The sequence below is a fragment of the Carcharodon carcharias genome, chromosome 5, assembly GCF_017639515.1.
Source record: "Carcharodon carcharias isolate sCarCar2 chromosome 5, sCarCar2.pri, whole genome shotgun sequence".
NCBI lineage: Eukaryota > Metazoa > Chordata > Chondrichthyes > Lamniformes > Lamnidae > Carcharodon > Carcharodon carcharias.
In genome coordinates this window covers 52,838,817-52,860,443 of record NC_054471.1, presented here as the reverse complement: position 1 = coordinate 52,860,443, position 21,627 = coordinate 52,838,817, and the positions used below count along the sequence as shown (strand labels likewise).

The 21,627-nt window shown below is 40.1% G+C and overlaps 1 protein-coding gene across 1 annotated transcript in view; it reads left to right on the top strand.

Annotated features, from left to right (window-relative positions):
* The first annotated feature begins 6,329 nt into the window (after positions 1-6,329).
* The window catches only part of LOC121278247 (protein lin-28 homolog B-like), a 218,530-nt gene continuing 203,232 nt past the window's right edge, over positions 6,330-21,627 (top strand). Inside the window, exons 1-2 of the mRNA XM_041188472.1 lie at positions 6,330-6,339; positions 7,178-7,359. Of these exons, the coding sequence (XP_041044406.1) occupies positions 6,330-6,339; positions 7,178-7,359 (192 nt within the window). The remainder of the gene's footprint in view (positions 6,340-7,177; positions 7,360-21,627) is intronic.

Here is a 21,627-nt window from a genome sequence, read left to right as displayed (position 1 = left end):
GATAAACTGCAACCTAGCGCCCACAGTCCAGAGTACCGTCTCGCTGAAACGAAGGACACTGTGGCTGGTCCTACACTTGCCCTCAGTATTGTTCTCATCGATATGGAGCTCCCCCCAGTTTGCCGTTTCGGCCCGTTCATTGGGTCATTTCTTCATCAGGCCAACGTGCCCGAAAAGGGCAGCATGGAGGCCGGCTTGTAATCACCATACGGCGTATTGTGGAAGGCGTTTTATGCAATTCGCTCTGGATTCGGCTCAAATAAAAAAAAATCGCAAAACGTTTACCAACTTTGTTCTAAACTGTGATGTGACTGCTACATCACTGATCTTAGAGATCGTTATTTTACAGTGGCTTTGTGCTCTAGGGATCCGAGTTTCAACATTGGAAACTCCGAGATTTGAAGGTCAGAAGCACTAACTGTACGGTAGGATCAAGCCAGTGTGGTATTGAGTAAAACAGATGTGTTAATTTATACCCAATATATCAATAATTCATCACTTCCTGACCAGAGTCCTGATTTTAATGGGATCCACACTGTATGTCAAATAAAGTTGTATTTGATTTTCCTCTGGCAGTTTTCAAAATAAAAAAATACACTTTTATGCGCTTATCACTGCCCTAAAGGTAGAATCATCGAACAAACAACATACCACCTGAAATCGCGCTTTATTTAAACACAGGCGTACAACTTCTATTTCGATGAAACGAAATCTGTTGTCTTGACCCACAATTTTAAAGCCTCGTCGGCTTCTTGTGACGTTTGGAGGGGGGTGGGGTGGGGGAGGAAATCCAGGAATTCCGGAGCGGGATCGCCACCTATCTGATCGCACTAAAACTGGCACTGAGTTACACTGAAAACGTGTAACTGTGGACTCGCCCCACGCCCATCACTGCAAACAAACCCGAGCAAGTCTGATGGCAAACGGTGTGCCGAGCCGCTGCAGGCGCCTCCATATCACGAAAGTTGGTCAGGTCCTTTTGACTCCCCTTCCACCACCACTCCACCCCCACCCCGGCCACCCCCGATCCCAATTTAAAAACGAACACAACCATCACTTTTCACTTGGCATCTCTGGTTAAACCCCCCTCAAACGACGATTCCAAACTTGCTTTCCTGAGACCCACTGGGATATGTTACAATCTCAATTTTTGGCTCGGGATGAGGAGGTCGGGAGCAATTCCTTGTCCGTATGCTTGAAACAAACGTTCATGTTTAATCCATGACCAACCATCAATGGGCAGTGCAGTGGCGGTTTAGATCTCAGATTTCTCATTTCCAACCTATGGGGGCAGATAGAAACTTTACTTGGGCTTTCTCAGCAATAAGTGGGCCACCCAAGCCTTATCACCTGGCAAAATTTTTAATACGAACTTAAATAGGGAAACCTGTAAACATGGCTGACACATTATACACAAAATATAGAAACCCTGCTCTTATCTTTCGAGTCTGCAAGTAAAGATGGCGACAAGCCTAGAGCTGGTGGACCCATGGTGTCCATTATCCGAATGACTTGAGATTTCAAATGGGAAATTCCATATTCAGTGGACATTACGGTGAGAAACGAACAACTCTCCGCCCACACACCACAGTCGGGGCTGTGCACGAATATAGTGCTGCCAGTTTTGGAATCGCATTGCATTCAGTGGTCACCTCACTGTATACAACTGCCCTATCTCTCTATTTCTACTGGCACCCCACGATTCAAGCGAGGAGCGCGGGTTTCGGTGGAGCCCACCAAATCAATTTATGAATGAGTTCCACGCATCGACGCCAGGCCTTGGCGTGAGCACACTGATGAAAGATGGGTCACTGATCGATTTAGTCTTTTCAGAATTCATGAATATTGCGGTTAATGTTGTTATGGTTTGCTCATGTACGGTTCCTGATCAACCGAGTGTTGGCTTGCTACAGGGATGCGGGGAGCTCCGGCTCCTGCGAGCTGGCCAATAATGAATGTGCGGTGCTCAGGTCCGGCTGCTATGAGGAAGTTACCCCCTCCCCCCCAAAAGCCTAGTTTGGAAGAAATTCCGCTGCAAGAGTTACCGGCGTTAACAGCTAGTTTCTGCTGTATAAAGGGCACCTCAACCCCTTGTCCAGTTCCCTCAAAAGACAGCCCTATGTACCCGGGTGGGGGGTGAAAAGCAAAGCATCTCTCGCACAGGAGATGGCAGGGAAAGTTGCTGCAGGCCCTCTTTCTCACGTGGAGAGCGGGGGGAGGAGAGTCTATCGTCCATCAGCCCCCCTGATGACTTTCGGGGGGTGGGGAGATATAAAACAAAATATTGACACAATAGTAATGCTCCTCACGTCACGCATTCAGCTGGTCTTCAGGGGGAGACCCGTTTTGAAAGGACTCGTTCCGGCTTAATTAGCAACACTAATGAATCACTTGTTAACATCGACTGATGACTCAATGCCGCGCTTTGAGATTTTTTTTAATAATTCGAATTTAGCGGTTAGACATTCCTAAAGTAACTTTTCTTAAATTATGACAATAATTGAAACAAATCCCCCACGAATGTATTTCGATCATATTATGCAAATATATTTCCGAAATAGAACGTCAATATTTCCATCTATACTTTTATAAATATGTTTCTTTGAAACTTTCGCTTACGCCGAGAATGTAGCAATCCTAACGAAATGCTTACAAATACACATGTTGGGTGTTGTTGAGATTAAATCTGCATGTGTCTTCCCAAATCCGGAAATAACCTCATTGAATGATTAAGTGCCAAGGTACTTAAGGGTTATTAGATGTATCAGTATTTTTAAAAAAATACAAATTTTACACACTGTCTTTGGGTGTCCTTGGCTCACTCATAACTGAATCATTAGGTGGTGGGTTGAAGCCCCACTCCAGAGATTTGAGCACGTCCTCTAAACTGACATTCCAATGCAGTACTGAGGGAGTGCTGCTCTGCCCCAGTTGCCTCCCTCTGGATCAATCACTCCAGGGTCTATTTTGAAGAAGAGCAGGGGAGTTCTCCCTGGTTCTCTGGTCAATATTCGTTCCTCGACCAACACCACTAAAGCAGATTATCTGGTTATTATCTCCCTGTTGTTTGAGAGTGCTGGATGGGAGGCGGGCAGGGGGCTTTTTTGCATCACGGCAAGTGCCCACCCTTCAAAAGTGTTCGGTTAGCTTTAAAGCGCGTTGGGGCTTCCCGAGGTCAGGAAAGATGCTTTATAAATGCTATTTCTTTATGTATCTCGAATGGCACAAGACGCATTTTAGAATAGAAAGTACACGTGCGAAAATATTGAAACGCGGAGTAGGCTTCTTTAACACGAAAAAAAAACCTAAGTCTGATCTGGCGACTTGCCTTTTGTAGTTTAATTGTGTCCACAATGTTGAGTGCGATAGAGAGAAAATCAACATTTTCCCATTCTCATCAGAACCTTCGAAATGCGATGCTGACTAGTCAAAGCAAACTTGCACTGACGGGCCAGTTCTAAAATGTAAAGTTTTAGCTGTATGCGTGTGTGTTTGGGGGAGAAACATTTTAGCGCGAATTCGAACTTATCTTCGAGTTGCATCTTTCAGGGAAAGGCGCCAGTCCGTGCGAATTGGGAAATAAAGACTTAAAAAGCTATTTTCCAGCAAACACAGTAATGCGCCCTGGGAAACTTGGTTAAATTCCCCAAGCTGTCTTTTTTTTTTGTACTTTCTTTTCTTTACAAAGAACAACTTAGCTGATTCTTTCTGAATGGGCTAAAGCTGGAATGTGGGCTACCCAACTGACCAAAGCTATACCTTTGCATGACTTGAAAGGCTGGTGTCCTCTCACAGGATATGAATGACTCGATAACATCTGACACCAGTGACCACTCTGCTGACCCGATCTTAATTCTCCTAATACGAGGAATAGCCAGAAACAGCCACTTCTGTCGGCCGGAGTCAGAGGACCAAGTATTAAAGGAGAAATTGGGATAAATGAGCGGTGCTTGTTATAACTGAGTTTCTCCATTTGCATTTGGGTGTTGGGAGCTCATTTATGAGTATGGGAAGCTAGTGAAAGCTTACCACCCTTTTTCCCCTTAAAAAAAACTATACGGTAGTTTTGTTAACGGGGACTTGAAGAATCTCAGGAATTTAGAAGTATCCTTAACTCGTCCGAGGTGCTCGTCACAATTCGAGACAGTTCACATAGTTACTACACGAATAAATTGATTAAAACTAAGACAACACATGCACCCCCCACCCCCCATACTATTGGGCGTCCGCAAAGAAACGGATGCCTTTCAACTGCATGTACTTACAGCTTTTAAGAAAACAGCTATACATATATATGGTAACAATGGGACTTTGGGGCTTTTGTTGGGTGCGTGTGTTTTCGTACGAAAACAATCTTTGCCAAAATGAACGGCCATTTGTAAAACGTGTAGAAGGTTTTTTTAAAAAAAATTGATGTTTTTTTTAAATGTAATCGATGGACTGGTACAAAGCAGCGCTGGCGAGAAACAGAGTGATCACAGAGCCAACAAACTCAACCATTTTAGGTCGGCTTGGGGATTGGACCTCAACTCACGCTCTGTTGAAATAACCTATAGGAAATTTACGGTTGAAGACTTCAAAGGAATTTCAGGACAGAGCTTCGACTTTGGTTGCTTTCTTTCTCTCTCACTCACTCTCTCTCTCTCTCCCCTACCTCCTCCAAACCGTTTTTCTTTTTTTAAAAAAAATGCCCCACACCGCTGGCGAAGCTTGACCAGCACACACTTTGGGGACAAAAGCGTAGAGATATGAAAATAAATTTTGCTTTTGAGACGCTGGATGTTAGAGCAGCAAACAAACCATTTAAGTGCAAACTGCCCCTTACAATTGGTCAGACTGGTTGGCGCCGACGCGTCAGGCCAGTTTTTTGGAGCAAAACGCATGGTAGCCGACAATGCATGGCCAGCTATGTAAAGTCGGCCAACCTTCCTCCTCCTCTTCACCTCAGATAGGACGTTTTACACAGCCCGCCTTTTTCCCTGTCTTATTCCGGAGAGCCTTGCACCTTCCTCCAGCAGGCTCCCAATGTTAAAGGTATTACAAAATGATAACAGAGGCACTGAACCAAATACTTGACCTTTGAACCCCTTCGGAGGGGAATTTCCTTTCAACCAAAAGTGAGGGGAAAGTCGCATGTGGGAGAACAGTAATCATCTTTAGTGCTAAACCCTCGTGTTGGAGGCCTTGCCGTCCCCAGGTACACGTGTCCTACAGGAGAACAATGCTAACACACTTGAAAAAAAAAGGCACCGGCTTCTCTGTCGTTGCACCCGTCGCTGGCACCCTCTCCCTAAAATAAAGGCATCATGTACGGCTTGCGTGGTTGATGAACCGTTTTATAGTTTAAACGGAGATCATTTGAAAATGACATCTTAAATTCGGATGATATCACCTTGCTTGTGGCGGGGAGGGGGAGGGGGGCGGGCGGAGAAAGGCGGCAAACAACCGTGCCCCGATGAAAGATGAAACTATTTAATTATCTTTGTGAAATCTTTGATTTCTTTTAGGCGAAGGTTTTTTCCTGAATGTGACTAAAATGAAACAACGTAGCCCGCAGTCCAAGGCCCTTTTTGCACATTTTTTCTTTAAAAACAGCTGCCCTCTCCATACTGAGCCTAATATATTGGTATCGGGACATTACATTCAAGGAAGTCTCTCCACAGCTTTAATTGCGCACAAATTATTTACATATTTCGCCAAATACACCGGATTTTTTGCTGGCGAGTATTTACTGTCGCTTTTCTTGAAGAGATCGTCACAGCATTAGCGGACTCTCTATAATCGTGTTTATCATAATAGTCGATCTGCGATTAGTTTATATATATATATATGCGTGTGTGTGTGTGTTTATGTATTTGGGTTGTGTAGGTTTCCGACAGAAAGCGGAACAACGGGAGGAGGGACCCTGTAGCTTTAAGTCTATGGAGCTGACCGGCTCGTCAAAAATGTCGGACAAATTAGCTGGATAAAAAAAAACTGGATGATTTTTTTTTGTGGGGGGGTGGGTGGGGGGTGCGGTGTGGAATCATCGATTATTGCGGTGACAGGTTAGAGGAGAGGCCGATTGGCTCTGTTCTGCCTCTCTAAAGACTGCGATGTGTAATTAGCGGCAAGAAAGCATGTAATTGACGAGTCACGTGTGTGCCAGGGCCAGGAAAAAGGAGGGGGTGGGGGCTAACGAGGGAAAGCACGTTAGACCATGCGAGCATTGGCGATTGCTAAATTTTTGATCCCTCAATCCTATGACGCTAGATTGATGCAGAAGATTACCCATTCCGAGGAAAAAGTTCTCATCGGGCGGTTTTGGACACAGGGGCCTGTGTGACAACATGGCCGAAGGTTTACTTTTTTTTTCTCTCTTTTTTGTAACAAAAAATCCTTTTTGTTTGTTTGCATACTTTTTTAAGAGATCGCAGAGGGAGCTTTTCCAAACCTATTGTTGTAGATCTCCCAAAAAATGTATGTACCCGCCTCCCCCCCCCCATTTATTCACAACTTCAAAGGCTTTCTGAAGGGCTATTGTGTGGACTTGGTGTGCGATTCAGCACAGTCCACCCCCCCCCCCCCTCTCTCTCTCTCTCAGTTTGTGTGTGTGTGTGTGGAAGGCAACACTACACCTGCCCCTTAAGTTTGATTGGAGTACAGTTAACGCACGTTGGATGCTACCGTGGTTCTCTTCAGTATCATACGAACCTTAATTTAGTGGAACATTATTTTTTTTAAAAGCTCTCGCGATCGACGCTGTTGAATGTTGATTACGATTTGCAGAAAGAGTGGAGGAAGAAAAAGCCGGGCTTGTGTGATAGTGGTTTCTGCGGGAGATGGGCTCCGTTTTAAACCAGCCGCATTCCAGTTACGTACGGTTTTGCTAATCTCAATTTGCTGCTCCAAACATGGAGTAAAGGAGCAATCTGGGCAGCCTTGCACATGGATCCAGATCGACATTGCAAGGGCTTTTCCACACCGGCTTCAGCCAGTGTCCTTTAGCATTGCGAAGTGCTTTCTCCGCGCCACCCCCCCCCCCCCCATCTCCCCTCCCCCCACCCCAGAGCTTATTTTTAAAATGTACTTTGTAAATGTTTTCTCCCCTTTTCTAACGTCAGATAAATTGAACATTTTTTCCCCTCTCTCTTCCCTCTGTGTGTGTGTGTGTGTGTGTGTGTGTGCAACTGTCCAGGAGGGGCGGGTAAAGGTGCTGGAGACGAAAAAGGAAAACTGACAGAGAAAGAAGAATCTCAAATCCAGCAGGGAGCAGGCCACTGTAAATGGTTCAACGTTAGAATGGGATTCGGATTTATCTCCATGACCTCTCGGGAAGGTACCCCCTTGGAAACGCCAGTGGATGTTTTCGTACATCAAGTAAGTTTGCATAATTCCGCCTATTTCATTCATAATAATTCTTTTTAAAAATGTTTTACCTTTTGATGGGGGTTGGGGTTGGGGGGGGTGGGGGTGGGGAGGGTGGAGGGAGGGAGTTTGTAGAAAAAACAGTTAAAAGTTCCATTGCAAAAGCTGCCACTTGCACATGCGATTGGTGTAAACTGGGATGCTGGGACTGTGCACGGGCTGAGCTGGAGCCGGCTCCCACCGCGCGCATAATTTTAAACCGGTGCGAGCAAGGGTTTGTTTTTTAATGTTGCTCTCACCAATCTCGAGCGATGTAAGCTCTGCTGGGAAGGAGATGCCGAGGCGAAGGGGTTGGAAACGTTTTCATGAATATGCGTGACAGAATAATTTTGTACAAAACGCTGGTCACTCTGCAGCGAGGGCATGCGATAGCTCTTTTAAAAAAGCGACGGAGAAAGTCTGCGGAATGAATGAAGTTAAAAGGAAAAGGCACACGCTTTGCCAATTGGCGTGCTCTGCCGGTGCAAATATCAAAATAACGATCTGCTTGTCAAGGTCAGAGGTGAAACCCGGAAATGCTAGGCTCAGACTGTTGTAGGTTTTAAATGGGGAAGGATTGAGAGAGGCGGATATTGTAATACGCAGTCCCCTTTCTGAAGACTCAAATCTTTCAAAGCACGACTGTTTAACGGCATATTCTTGTAAGTCTGGGGGAGTGAAAGAGAAATTCCCATTTTTTTTTGCATCGCTTTATTGTGCGACGATTGGCTTCGGAAGATTTCTGGAGGAGTAGTTTATATTAAAGGAAACTTGAATCATTGCAACAGCATGTAGAACTGTGCGAGGTGTCCGTCCACTGTCGTATCGATGAGTGATTTCTTAAAATAGAATTAGATACACAGAAAGATACACGTGGGACTGGATACACTTGGCAGCTCCCCCCCCCCCCCCCCCCCCCATCACAGTTGGCAGATCTAAAGGTGTAAAATATCATTGGCGGGGGTGGGGGGGGGGGGGGGGGGGGGGAGGCGAAGAGAATCGAACTCGTAATTGGGTTGTGGCCACATCGCGCTTTTTGCCCTTGAGTTGTCTCTGGTCTTCTAGCGGTCTCCTTCCATGTTTGGCAATCTGTCTGCATTTGGAAATTCTTATTTCTTCAACCTCCCCCCCTCCCCCCCATCTGCCTTGTTCTCTAAACCTTTCTTGGGTCGTTAAGTAGGGGTTTACGACCTCGTAAGATTGCTTTATAGACGTATACAGCGACAAGACAACAGAGGGAAGGGTTTTCGGTTGAGCTACTAGCGCCCTTCTGCTACTGTAGCATGGATCGTTCAGAACTGTTGCCACCGATAGAAGCAGCTGAAATCCCGATAAAAATCTTACTTAGGTTAATGTTCTCCAATTTAATCACAGCGCGTAAAATTTGCATTTATTTAAAAAAAGATCTTTGTCTGCTTCTCGCCCAGGCACAGCGTGTGTTTTATGTTTATTGGAATGGCTCAACCATGTTTGAATGGAAAGCTCGCGGTTTATAAGACAGCAAATCGCTTTTTGCAGGCATGTAATTATTTGTTGGCAATGATTTGAATCATTATTATAAATATAAAAGTAACTAAAGATTCGACTCCGATATTACTCCTTTCTGGTTATGCTGCCCATGTATTTTAAGCGTTGTGTTTCCCTCGCCATGTGTTCCAATGGACTTTAGTTGGAATTTGTTGCACGTGTTCAGTAAATTAAATAAGTTGCACTAACGAGAGTGTTCTGTGAATTTATATTTATCTGCTTGCCCTTTGAGATGGATAACGCAATGCAATATACATTTTTACAAGTGCATTAAGAGCATCCACTTGTTCAGACAATTCTGCGCTGGTGTAAAACAAAAGTGCATCGTTTATGCCACTTCTTGGTAATTGTCATTACTGTAAGGCTTCTGTTGAGCTGTCATTTTGTATTCTTGGGCATTTATTCCACATTAGAGTGATCGAAAGGGGCAGTTTTTAAAGCATAGTTATATTTTCGAATTAGGAACTGTTTAATGCATCTTGATAGTTTCAAAGGAAAAATCACACTTAGGAATTTTAAGTTATCCCCTTAACAAATGTTTCTTCATGAAAATTAAATAACTCCTAGTTCTCGACACCCATTTGTGCAACCGCCTTTCACAACACTTAACCGAATCTATAATCAACAAATCACGTGTAGTTAGACCTTGTGTTCATATCTTAAAATTGATGGGAGTAAAATAATGCATTATTTATGTGAATTTCTCAGTTGCACTATAAACTAGAAAAGAGGTTGAGGAATGGGATGTTGTATTGAAAGTCACCTATTACATAAAACTGTATTTTAAAATATAAATTGTTTCACAACCTGCATTAGTTAAAAAAAAAGCTATTGTAAGAGGTAAACAGCCAGAAAAAATCTCAGCTGCATGTATTGTGGTGTAGCTGCAACTATTTGTATTTCTTTGGTACATCCCTAATCATTATGGTCATAAACGCAAATTAGTTTAAAGTAATTAATGTAAACCCGGTTTGCTTATGTTCATTTTCACTTAAGTTGTGTGGATGAACTAGATTTTGCTTTTGAACATTTACTTTATACACTTGTTCTGCTCTTGCTCAAGGTTTGATGTTAAAACTTGCATTATTTCTCTAGGAAATGGTCTAGAAAGGGGAATGGACCAACTATTTATCAAAAGCTTTTAATGTTTGTAGTAGCTGTCTTTAAATCATGTACTGATATTTGGCTTTTTCTTTTTTAAAAAAAACTTAACATTTTTTAGTATTTTGGTGTTAGGGCATAAAGAATGATTAAATTTATTTGTGCATTGAATAAGTATGCTGAAATATAGCTGAATGAAACCTACAGAATTAAGCTTCCAAGAAGCATTCAAATACAGAAAAATAAGGTGTAGTTACAACTTGCCAAAATGTATTTTAACTTGATTTATTTTTCAACTTTTCAATTCTACATTTAAAGGTTATTAATCCACCTTGAAGAATGCTAACATAATGCCTTGATAATATGCAAATATGACATGAAGCACAAAGAGAGATGTTCCATAAAGTAAAAGCAAGAAACATGATACAAAATTTGGCTACAAAACAACATTTCATACACCATTATTTCTAAATATGTTAATATTAAGAATATAAACAAAACAATTGGTTTAAAATGTACTAATGGAAACATCCATTTCAGATACCTAGTTTTCCCTTACTAACTACTTTCCAATTTAACTTCCTGCCCCTCCTTTCTCAGCCCCTGAAGGCATTGACCCCTTGCTGTGGTATGGATCCCCTGGTGCAAGGGACCCGCTGATGTCTCACCAAAATGACTATTGCACTTGTTTAGACGTAGAGAGCCAACAGGCTATCCAACAATGGAAGACATCATAGCCGACTCCACACCTGTTCTTCCAAAAGCAGAACTCCAGCAGGGGTTATTGGATAGTGATGAGGAATGAGACAATTTTCTCTGTGCTCTTCAACATTACCTTTCAACCAAAAGGTGGCTTAGGCCATTTCCAGCACTATCCTAGCTGACATAAACTAATCCAGCTCAGCCCAGGAAAGAGAATTCTAAAAATAGAATTTGGCTATTTCCAACAATTCTGCAATATTACATTGTAATATTGAATGCAACAAGTAAATACTGATAATTTAACAGCAGCCTTTAAAATACAGCAAGGAATGTATAATCAAATATGATGTACAAAGGATCTTAATACTGTAAATGATTACATTTTATCGGCCAGTCTTTAGTATATTTATATAATCTGATGACTCTTATATTTGTTTTTTTACATTTGATTATCATTTTTATTGTATAAATATTGTAAGTTATGAAGTAAGATAATTGACCAGATAATTGACCTGTGAGTGAGCTATCTGTGAGTGAACTAGTAATAGATTATTTAGAGCTTTGTCATACTTGGAGATGTTTAAAATATTATCTGGCTAACCACAACATATTCATAACATGTAGTAATTAAACTGGAAAATAAATTTTAAGGGCTTACTTTTTAAAATTCTTCAATCTGTTGAATCATTTGTGATGTGACATGGCCACAGAGAGATCTTTCCATTGGTATTTCTATATAAGTCATAGAAATGTAAATATTTGAATTTGATGCATTAATGTTGAGACATGTGGCTTTCTCACTTCAGTAATATATAAGCATGGATCATGACCTACTTAATTCAGTTTAAAGCCAATAATTGACAAAACCAAGAAATGCACAGATCTATAAAGAGCACCACTGTTTCACAATGTAGTAAAGGTTTGTACACAATGATTAATTTTCATTTTGCTGCAGCTCCTGGCATTGATAAATTTGATTAAATTGTTTAAAACCTCAAATGTGACTATGCTGAATTCTAAAACATATCAAATGTGCTTTTGTTTTCAAAAAGAAAAATTAATTGTGTGATCATTAGTTAACTCAAATTTGCATTAATTATAAGGATTGATTTTACATCTCAATGTGTAAAAAATGAGGGCATTTTATGTTTTTAAAAAACCTGAAAGATTACATTTATTTCCTATAATATTTACTAAGAAATGGAAAATTAATCACAGATTTATTGGTAGTGTTGCTGAATGTGCGTTACTACTAGTTTTGGTATGGCAGATTTTTGCGTTACTACTGGTATGGCAGATTTGTGCGTTACTACCAGTTTTGGCATATTGATTTTTTTGTGTGTGTGCAGAACATTGGTCCTTCTGTGTTGCCTTAACACTGGTGGTTTTTGTAAGATAAACTACAGGAAACTGTAAATCACAATTTAATTTGTAGATCTGGCATAGTCAGCTCATAAAATGTCATATTTTGCAATGACGTTTTGATAACTGTTATTTGATCAGCACAGTCAGCTGTTTGAATATGTGTAAACTGCTTCTAAAAATATTGAATTTGTAAATCTGTTTAGCCATCTCAAAAACTGTTAGTCATTTTTATTGGATGTAGTCTTTTGTGGAAATTAACATTGCTAGTGGGGAAAAGATAAATCGAGCTGCGTATATTTTGGCATACCTTGAATCTTTTGTCCATTTTTAAAGTAATATTCTGAAATAAATTACTATCAGAGCAAGAAAGCACAATGATATGGTCTTAAATGTGATGTTTTAAGCCTACAAATAATGCTTTTAAATATGAAAATGCATAACTGGGATGGGGAGCAGTATGTACCTGAAATAAAAATTGTCAATGGCTGTGAATTGAACTAAATTAAATGCAGATTTTTGAAACCTTGAATAATAATATGATCTGTCCATCTGCAGCACTTGTTTCCAATGCAGTGTGTGGACAATCTGATGGCCTTAAAACAGGTTATTGAGTCACTGTCTAAAAATGCAAGAAAATATATCCCTACAGACAGAATGTTTAGTGCATGCATATCTCCCTTATTTGAAACAAGTTCACATGATTCATTATTGTTGCTTAAATTGTTCTTTTTTCCTCTCCTTTTGGTTGAAGACATTTGAGTCTATGCCTCTTCTATTTTAAAGCTGTTTTTCGACTATTTAGAAACAAAATGCTGCTTGGTCATTAATTTAAAGCTTTGTTCTCAGGGTTTTCTATTTACCTAAAACAAATGAAGCTTCAGTTCATTGCATGTAAACCCTGGTTCAGGAAGATCCTGTGAAGCTTTCAAAGTAGATGCAATTTAACTTAATGTCTTATTTATCAGAAAAGACTTGTTACACTAAATTCTTTTTTATATAGAATGTTGTACATAAAACATATATCAAGCTCTTGAAAGATTAACTTGGTTCTACTTAAAAGTTGCAAGTATTTGGGGAATGCCATTTTTTTTAGAAAGTATGTTTAACTGATCCTGGATCAGATCTGGTTGACACTATCATTCTTTGAAGATCTGGGCATTTGGCTTCCCACAGAGCATCCAACTAAACTGTCAGCCTCCTTTGATGAGATAAAATGGATAAAGCTCCCATGCTGATAAGACATTTGGAGCTGTTCCTGTCATAAAATGATTTAAATATTTGCTCTACACTTTGTCAAAGGTCTAGCTTCATTGAGTATTTGCATATGTTAATCGTGTTCTGTTAACACAGGCTCCGTAGTGCTTCTTCAACCCTCTCTTTTGATTGTGGTCCTTTTTGGCTTAAAGTTATTCATTGTTTTAAATGCCTTTCTTCACAGGTAGTCTTGAAAAAAAAGCTTGAAAAAAAAGTTCCATTTAAATTCGGGCAACGTGAAACATTTTCATGTTAAAGATCCTGAAAATGTTTACTAACCTTTTAACATTTTATAAGTGCCCATTTGACAGTATTTAACAACATCAATCACAACTGTAATGCAGAGAAATTGCCTGCATTTTAAATGCATTTTAATTCCTATTTTCTTCAATTGAGACATACTATTTAAGAATGGAGTGTTATTATTCAGACTCGACCACCTGAGCATTTCGTTGCACAGTTAAAGTTGTCCCTCAAAAGGTAACTGATAGACAACATAAAATGATACCTTGATGTACAAGTTGTAGGCCATTATTAGTAGCATCTGTACTCACAAATAACCCCAAAATATTTTAAAATGAAAGCAAAATACCATGGATGCTAGAATTCTGAAACAAAAATAGAAAATGCCGGAAAAGCTCCTCAGATCTGCCAGCATCTGTGGAGAGACAAATGGAGTCAACATGTTTTGAGTCGATGACTCTTCTTCAGAAATGTTAATTCTCTTTCTCTCTCCACCGATGCTGCCAGACCTGATGAGTTTTTCCAGCATTTTGTTTTTGTTCCAAAATATTCTAGTTTATAGCTGTAGTGACATAGCAAATCATTTTTTGTAATGCTCATCATAATTTTAAAAATAGTTTGATATTTTCTCCCATCCTTTTCTAATGAGGCTCCCTATCCAATTTGTTTCTGTGCTGCATTATGTATGTATCATTCACTAGAACACACACCTAAATATATAAGGTAAAAAATGGTCAGCTCCTACAAAGCATTTTATAATGAGGGAACAATGTGTTTTCATTGTAAGTATAGTTGCATTTGCCTTTATATGCAAGATTTTAACAGCAGGATATTGGGTTCTCCTGATGGAAACATTCAACATCAATAACAAATTCAAGCTTTGCTGGCAGCTACCCTCCAAAACTTGCTCCATCTTGAAACGTGGTTTACTGGAGTGTTTCTTTTAACAACAAATGCAGTAAGAATATTGAATGCAAATGTAGAGATATTATTAACAATGCTTCACCACTACCTCGCTGAGTATCTCAACCACGCAGACTAAGAACATCACAGGTTAGATCCCAAGTCTATGCTGAGATAACTAATGGGGCTGTGCCCTGACTGCTTTTTGGATCAGCTTATTAATATAACCCCTGTAACCACTGCTGGAAAGCCACATTGCAGGCACATAGATTTGGAATGCTGTTCAAGTGGATAATAAATGCTAACATGGATTGCTTGTGCTGCAAGATCTGTTTTGTGTTGTAATTTCTATGAATGGATATAGGTGAGAAGGGCACAATTGGTCTTGGCTGTGATCAAATATTCTACTTATGCTCATTATTCAAGCATGAATAATGGTGACTAGGCGATCCATGTCAATTGAGCTGTACTCTAGCTTGTCAATGATTCCAAAAGAACTGTGGGCAAGAAATAAACAAGAATTTTTTTTTGAACTTCGAAGATATGGGGAGAACTGAAAGTAAGATTTTCTACATGATAGTGAAAATAGTCCATTTTTGCAAGGAAAATTCAATCTAAATTTGTCATTGGGAGTAAGGCAATAATGTATATTAAGAAATATATTAAGAAATAATATATTTCTCATATAAGAAATAAGAGCAGAATTAGACCATATTGACTTGAGAGTCTGCTCTGCCATTCAATAAGATCATGGCTGATCAGATCATGCCTTCAAGTCCACATTCCTGCCTGTTCCCCATAATCCTTGACTCCCTTATATTTCAAAAGTTTGTCTTATCTCAACCTTAAAAATATTGAATGATCCAGCTTCCACATCTCTCTGAGGAAGAGAATCCCAAAGATTCATGAGCCTCTGAGAGAAGAAATTCATCCCCATCTTCATCTTAAATGGGCAATCCCTTATTCTGGAAGTGTGATCTCTAGTTCTTGACTCCCTCGTGAAAGGAAATACCCTCTCATTATCTACCCTGTCAAACTCCCTTCATATATGTTTCAATAATAACCACCTCTCATTCTTCTAAACTCCATTGAATATAAAACCAATTTAGTCAACCTTTGCTCATAAGACAATCCCATCATCCCAGGAATCAACTTAGTGAACCTTCTCGGAACTGCCTCCAATGCAGGTATATCCCTGCCTAAATAAGGTGTCCAAAATTGTATGCAGTACACTTCGGAATGGTCTCAACAATGCCCTGTATCATTGTGGTAATGCTTACCCGCTTCTATACTCCATCTTCCTTACAATAAAGACCAACATTCTACTGCCTTCCTATTCACTTGCTGTACCTGCTTGCTAACTTTTTGTGATTCATGTCCAAGGACACCTAGAACCCTCTATACTGCAGAATTCTGTAGTCTCTCTCTACTTAAATAATAGTTTGTATTTCTATTCTTCCCACCAAAGTGGATATCTTCTTGTTTTCCCACATTATATAATATATGCCAATATTTTGCACACTCACTTAACCTTGTTATATCCCTTTGTAGAATCTGTGTTTCCTCCTCACAGCTTGCTTTCCTACATAATTTTTGTGTCAGCAAATTTGGCTGCAATACACTTGATCCCTTCAATTAACTCATTAACACAAGACTCGTGGAGTCACTTACGGCACTGAAGCAGGCCATTAGGCCCATCGAGTACATGCCCGTTCTCTACAGAAAAAATCCAGTCGGTCCCAATCCCCAGCTCGCTCCTGGTAGAGGTGGCCAATACAGGTTTATTTCCTTCAAGTGTCCATCCAGTTTACTTTTGAAATCATTGATTGTTTCAGCTTCCACACCCCCATGAGCAGTGTTCCAGGTCATTATCACTCGATACAGAAAAAAGCTCTTCCACACATTGACCCTGCATCAGTTGCCCAACACCTTATATGTGTTCCCAAGTTCCTGTACTATTAGCTAGGAGGAACAGTATTTTTCCTTGTCTAGCTTATCCAAACCTGTCATAATATTGTACACTTGAATAAAAACTCCCCATAATATCCTTCTTTTCAAAGGAGAAAACCCCAAATATTGAAGGCCCTAGCATTGATTCCTGTGGAACCCCATAGTTTGCCATCCTGAGCATGACCTATTTGTCTTCGTTCTTTGTTTTCCTGTTAGTTGGCCATCCTCTATCCATGCTAATAGATTGCCCAACACCTTTGAATGTTTGCCTAGCTTAGTAATCTTTTATGTGGCATTATCAAAAGCCTTTTGGAAATCCAAATACACTACGTTTCCTGGTTACCCTTTATTCAACCAGCTCATTACACCCTCAAAGAACTGCAATAAATTCTGTCAGGCATGATTTCTCAAAACCATGTTCACTTTACTTGATTGTATGGTGATTTTATAAATGTTCTGCTATTGGTTCCTTAATTATGGATTCCAGCACTTTCCCAATGACTTTTAGGCTGGCTGATCTAAATATTTCCAGTTTATGTAAAGATGGAAAATGCTGGAAATACTCAGCAGGTCAGGCAGCATCAATGGAGAGAGAAACAGAGTTAACATTTCAGATCAAGGACCTTTCATCAGAACTTTTGCGTATTTCCAGTATTTTCTGTTTATATTTCAGATTCGCAGCATCCATATTCTTTTGGTTCTGTATCATTTCCTGCTTTCTAGCTTCCTTTTTTAAATAGGGGCTTTGCATTTGCAGTTTTCCAGTCTACTGGGACCTTTCCAGAATCTAAGGAATTTTGGAAGATTACAAACAATGCATCCACTCTCTCTGCAGCCACTTCTTTTAAGACCCTACAATACAGGCCCTCGGGCTCAGAGGGCTTGTTAGCCTTTGTCCCATAAGTTTGCCTAGTAGTACTTGTGATAGTTGTTTTACATTTCCTCCCTTTTCCCCCCTCATTTTCTATTATTATCAGGATGAGTTTATTGTCTTCCACTGAACAGGTCAACTTTATACATTCATGATTGAATTTTGACACATTTTATTGTTCATTGATAATTTTAAATTTTATTTTTGAAAATTTTCAAACCTTATATAAATAATAACCAGATATATAAGATTTAGTTCTTAAATTGTCATTGGTTGCTCTTCGATTTGTACATGACATCTACTCAGGGTCTTGAGTTTCTGCCATGGTTCTTCCTGTGACTGAGCAGACCCACTGATCTTTGTCCTGAAGAGGACTGCTCAAGTCACGGATGCTGTTGTCCAATGCCACCTCTGTCTCAACAGTGGTGTTCAGCAATCTTAATGCATCTGCCACCTATGTGCAGATTCTTGAATGGGGACTTACCAATCCTCCATCACCAATGGATTTTGCCGATGGAGCCTGCTAGAAGCCTTTGACGGTGCCTCCGAGTCCCCATGTTTAAACATTGGCCACACAATCTGGACTGCACTTTGTCTGACAACCAACACCCTGCTCCTGCGCCCACCAACCTTGGTGCAAGGAAACCCTGTTGGCATCAGGCAAGGAATCATTGAAATGCACAAGCCTTTCCACCATGCCAAATGGCGATCCACAGTGTGACTTTTACATGGTATTTTCAAGATAATAGTTGGCTTTAGAAGCAATTGGGTAAGTCTCAGGGTGCACTAATATTCTTTTCGCCACCAGTAGCAAATTGTATAACTTGACTGATAACGAAATGCTACACCAGAGCAGTGAACAGTAAATAACAAACAATTTTCTTCATTAGATGAAAACACCACACCAAGGCTGAGAAGAGTAAAGGAAATCAAATGAACTGGGAAGAAGTATTGAGGTGATGTTGAGCTTGTGTTTTAAAAGCCTGAAGATTGTGGAGGGAGGAAGGGGGGACTGAGAGATAAAAGGAGTTCCATGGCTCTTGAGTTTATGGGAAAGAGTGAAATGCAAATCTTAATTTCAACACAGGCGGGTTAGAGTTAGAAGAAGAAGGAGAAATATGTAAGATAGTATCTTAAAAAGGAGCTTAGAAGGAACATGAGTGGCTTACTTAGTGGACCACAAACCATTGTGATATTGACATAAATGACACGGTACTTTGCAATAAGAGGGAGAGGAGAGAAAGGTATCTGGAACAAAAAAGAAAACCAATCTTCTTGGAGGATGTCTCTATAAAGCCACCTTTGCAGATAAAATGTCATTTTACGCAGTAAATGAATTAATAAGCATGAATGGGCAATCGATAATGGCTCAGTGTATTTGAATGTAAGTTGGAACACAAGCAATCATTTTCTTTCTCAGGCTGGTAATAGAGGGCCCTTATTCCTTAAGAGACTTTGAGAATTGAAGAATCATTACTCTGTTATATTCAAATTTGTTGGTCTCCCCAATTTCATGATCCCCGATGGGCCAAAGGGCCTGCTTCTGTGCTGTATAATTCTATGACTAGCTAAGTTTAGCGTACTAATGCCTTGTACCATCCAGTTCCCTCTAAAAAGAAGAATCAGCAATCAAACCTAACTACAGAATATTCTGCCTTAAAATTATGGCTGCTCTTTATTACCGGCTGTTTCCCAATGGGTAAAGTAGTGAGTGGCTGACCTATCCAAACTAAGATGGGTGGAAGATTGATCTTTAGTTTGTATGGAATTAGCTGATTCCAGCCAGAACAACCTCCCTTAGCTTTGGAGCCACTGTTGCTCTAGATCATAATCCAAGGACCCCTGCTGGAAAATATCTTCATAGATACCAAGGGGAGGATCAGACTTGTTGTGATGTCCTCCAGAAATGGAGTGCCTTTCTGTATCTTTCTGAATTAGCCATTCTTTGAGTGTGAGCCCAGACAATGCATGTTGGTGGGATATTCAACCACAGGAGGATATTACCTGACCTTGTCTCTCAACTGACGTCCACACAAACGAGCTTCCAATCAGGGTTATTGAATTGCAGTAGAGAACAGGAACATGGGCTCTTTTTATTTTTGCCTCCCATCTCTAACAAGACCACGGGTCAAATCTGGGTTCTTGCTAGTGCTTAAGTCCAGCCATTCATGATCCTAACTTGCTGAGCCACTGAAGGCGCAGGTGATACTTTTTTAAACAATGATTTCACTGCCTTCTCATTTTTCTTCAGTTAATTTACCCAAGATTATACATTAATCAATATATACATCATGTATACCCTGGTGATTTTCTTGAAATTTACAATAAGTCTTTTACCATGTACTGTCTTTAAAAACAATATTTAATGCAACTGCAGTACCTTATAAAGAACAGCTACTTCAAACTGTTGTGTATTAATCCATTCAGTTCTGACATCAGATACTAAAGAGATGGATCAGATCAGGAGTTAGCAGAGTGTCCTCAAAAATATCGTTTACCTGAAAGAGAAGAACAGAAAAGTTAAGGCCAAGCAGCTGAGTAGATTTGGTAGCATGTAAACTTAATATTAAAAGGGTTTACTACAAGTCCATATGTCATGGAAAGTCAGGATAAAGTTAACTTCCCTTGAAGTGCTTGCATCAGTGATGCTGCAGGTGGGAGGTATGGGAATCTAGAGCTTATTAAACTCCACCTAGTGGTGGCAGTATGTGGCAGAAAGCACGATAATTGCAATGAAAGTGGAGTGCGCAACGCACAATTTTAATATTACCTGTATAGCAATTTTAGTGTTACAGTTCTTATAACTTTTATGTTAAAGCCCTGTTAATTCTAATTTACATTTGTTTCCATTTTTTTTATTCGTTCATGGGATGTGGGCATCGCTGACTAGGCCAGCATTTATTGCCCACCCCTAATTGCCCTTACTCAGGGGATATTTACATGTCAACCAGGTTGGTGTGGGCCTGAGTCACATGTAGGCCAGACCAGGTAAAGGCAGCAGATTTCCTTCTCTAAAGGACATTAGTGAACCAGATGGGCTTTTACGACAATCGGTAATAACTTTGTTGTCACCATCAGACTTTTAATATCAGATTTTTATTGAATTCAAATTCCACCATCTGCCGTGGTGGGATTCGAACCTGGGTCCCCAAAGCATTACCCTGGGTCTCTGGAATACTATCCAGTGACAATACGACCTCCCCCATGCAGGTCAACTAAATCATGACATGATGTAAGCCTTATTTAACACATTTCTGACTGATTTGCTACAAATTTATGGAAATCTTTTAGCCATAAAAGACCGGTATCAAAAGATAATTCAGCAGCAATAACAAATGAATGGCGGAACACTTCAGAGGCTTGAGTTCAAAAATCTAGGCCGATATTTCAGCACAGTACAAAGGGAATGCTCAAGGAACCAGAATTAAAGGAGCACCAATATCTTGAAGGGTTGTAAGGCTTGAGGAGATTACAGAGATAGAGAGGGGCATTGTTGGTGCCGCAGTCTTTTAGCTGAGGTGTTGAGTCATAGTCCCATCTAATCTCTCAAATGGATGGCCCAAGGTTTTGCTGTGTGCGAACTAGCTTCTGTGAATCCTACATTACAGCCATGGCTATACTTTAAAAGTACCTCATTGGGTTTAAATAGTTTTCAGACAAGTTGAGATTGTGAAAGGTGCTGTAATTGCAAGTTATTTTCTTTTTGTTTGGTATCAATAGGGAGACAAATTAATGCATGCCAGCTGCAGTAGAATATTTTAACATAAAAGGCCAGCTGAGATTTTAATATTTATAAGATTTTTAATTTTAAAACAATTTTGCTAATACTTTTTTCTTTAGAACCCTTTTTGCTAATACTTATTTCCCCCACCTCTCTTCAAAGTGTTGATTGATTTGCTGCTCTTTTATTCCACAGGCACCAGTAACCCTCCAGTAGCTAATTTAGTCAATACTCCTGTGAGTGCAGGTGGGCTGTTTGACTACAAGGAGCATCACAGCTGAGCCTGATCCTGTCAGTTACAATCTCTCCACAATTTCCTCTATATCTTAGTGTAGTAATCTGATGTGTAATATACCTTTAAGACAAATGTTGTAATGTAACATCACATGATCTTCATACCCAATAGCAGAGTAGCGTGGGCTATCTCTGTAGTCAGTAGACTTGAGTTAAAGTTTGAAGAGTAAAGATGAGAGTTTTGAGTTGTAAGCACACAAGTGTAGCTGCTGAGTTCCTTTTGTAAATAAACAGAATGCGTTTCTTCTATGAATGCTTTACAGATCTTCTCTGTCTCGGTACCAACTCGGTCACCCTGAAACAAGCATGC